The 1,822-nt window shown below is 63.2% G+C and overlaps 1 protein-coding gene across 1 annotated transcript; it reads right to left on the reverse strand.

The window, feature by feature from the left end:
- Window positions 1–634: 634 nt before the first annotated feature.
- EMIHUDRAFT_460724 (hypothetical protein) lies at window positions 635–1,642 on the reverse strand (the record flags this gene model as incomplete). The annotated part of the gene is made up of 3 exons (XM_005779925.1): window positions 970–1,642; window positions 838–899; window positions 635–758 (listed from the first exon to the last, which is right to left on the reverse strand). The coding sequence occupies exons 1-3, from the start codon at window positions 1,561–1,563 to the stop codon at window positions 635–637; spliced, it is 780 nt and encodes a 259-aa protein (XP_005779982.1). The 5' UTR covers window positions 1,564–1,642.
- Between the last annotated feature and the right edge of the window lie 180 nt (window positions 1,643–1,822).

Below are 1,822 nucleotides of genomic sequence, written 5' to 3' on the forward strand. Positions count from 1 at the left end.
CGCATCCACTCGTTTGCCTGCGGTGCTCACTTAGTTAACGGCTGGTTAATCAGTTCATTAGGTCGAGCCGCCGCATCCACTCGTTTGCCTGCGGTGCTCACTTAGTTAACGGTTGGTTAATCAGTTCATTTTAGGTCGAGCCGCCGCATCCACTCGTTTGCCTGCGGTGCTCACTTAGTTAACGGTTGGTTAATCAGTTCATTAGGTCGAGCCGCCGCATCCACTCGTTTGCCTGCGGTGCTCACTTAGTTAACGGTCGCTTAATCAGTTCATTTTAGGTCGAGCCGCCGCATCCACTCGTTTGCCTGCGGTGCTCACTTAGTTAACGGTTGGTTAATCAGTTCATTTTAGGTCGAGCCGCCGCATCCACTCGTTTGCCTGCGGTGCTCACTTAGTTAACGGTTGGTTAATCAGTTCATTTTAGGTCGAGCCGCCGCATCCACTCGTTTGCCTGCGGTGCTCACTTAGTTAACGGTTGGTTAATCAGTTCATTTTAGGTCGAGCCGCCGCATCCACTCGTTTGCCTGCGGTGCTCACTTAGTTAACGGTTGGTTAATCAGTTCATTTTAGGTCGAGCCGCCGCATCCACTCGTTTGCCTGCGGTGCTCACTTAGTTAACGGTTGGTTAATCAGTTCATTTTAGGTCGAGCCGCCGCATCCACTCGCTTGCCTGCTTTGCGCTCACTTGCTCGCCCAAGTCGGCGAGCAGGTGGGAGAGCTCGAGAGGCGAGAGGGTGCCGTTGCCGTCGCGGTCGTACCTAACGGCGGGAGATTGAGCGAGACTGCGGGTGGGGAGGGGGTACGGGGGGTACGGGCAAGTCATGCCGCGGGCCGCACTTGTGGAAGAAGGGGTCGAAGAGGCGGCGGAGGCGGTGCCGGTCCTCCTCGAGCAGCATCTCCTACGCGGAGGTGCGGGGAGAGTGTGGCGAGAGTGTGGCGAGATCGGCAGTCTTCCTCGCGCGGCGTCTCCGAGAGGCCGCGGCTCGACTCGTCCTGCCGCGCGAGGCTGGCCTGCCCGCTCCCCCTCATCCGCATTGTTACTGCGACGATTCTTAGAGGCAGCCGAGAGGCAGCCGAGAGACAGCCGAGAGACAGCCGAGAGGCAGCCGAGAGGCAGCCGAGAGGCAGCCGAGAGGCAGCCGAGAGGCAGCCGAGAGGCAGCCGAGAGGCAGCCGAGAGGCAGCCGAGAGGCAGCCGAGAGGCAGCCGAGAGGCAGCCGAGAGGCAGCCGAGAGGCAGCCGAGCGGTAGCCGAGAGGCAGCCGAGAGGCAGCCGAGAGGCAGCCGAGAGGCAGCCGAGAGGCAGCCGAGAGGCAGCCGCGAGGGAGCCGAGAGGCAGCCGAGAGGGAGCCGAGAGGGAGCCGAGAGGCAGCCGAGAGGCAGCCGAGAGGCAGCCGCGCGAGGCTCGCCTGCCGCATGTTGTCCTTCACATTCTCGAGGATCGGCGCCAGAAGGCCGGGCAGCGTGAGTCCGCGCGCGCCCGCCTTGCCGCCGGTCAGCGCCTTGACTATCGCGCGGTCCACCAGCGCCTCCGTCTTGGACTCGTTCTGCCCCTGCCGCACCATGAGCACGAGGTAGCCGCAGAAGAAGGCGAGCGAGAGGACGAGGCCGCACAGCGCCCAGTAGTGCTCCTGCGACGAGATGGAGCCACGAGGTGGCCGGGAGGTGGCCGGGAGGTGGCCGGGAGATGGCCGGGAGATGGCCGGGAGATGGCCGGGAGATGGCCGAGATCTCGGATACTCTGGCCGATCTCCGGCCGAGATCCGGCCGAGATCCGGCCGAGATCCGGCCGAGATCCGGCCGAGAGATGGCCGAGATCCGGTC

Source organism: Emiliania huxleyi (assembly GCF_000372725.1).
Source record: "Emiliania huxleyi CCMP1516 unplaced genomic scaffold EMIHUscaffold_2227, whole genome shotgun sequence".
Lineage (NCBI taxonomy): Eukaryota > Haptophyta > Isochrysidales > Noelaerhabdaceae > Emiliania > Emiliania huxleyi.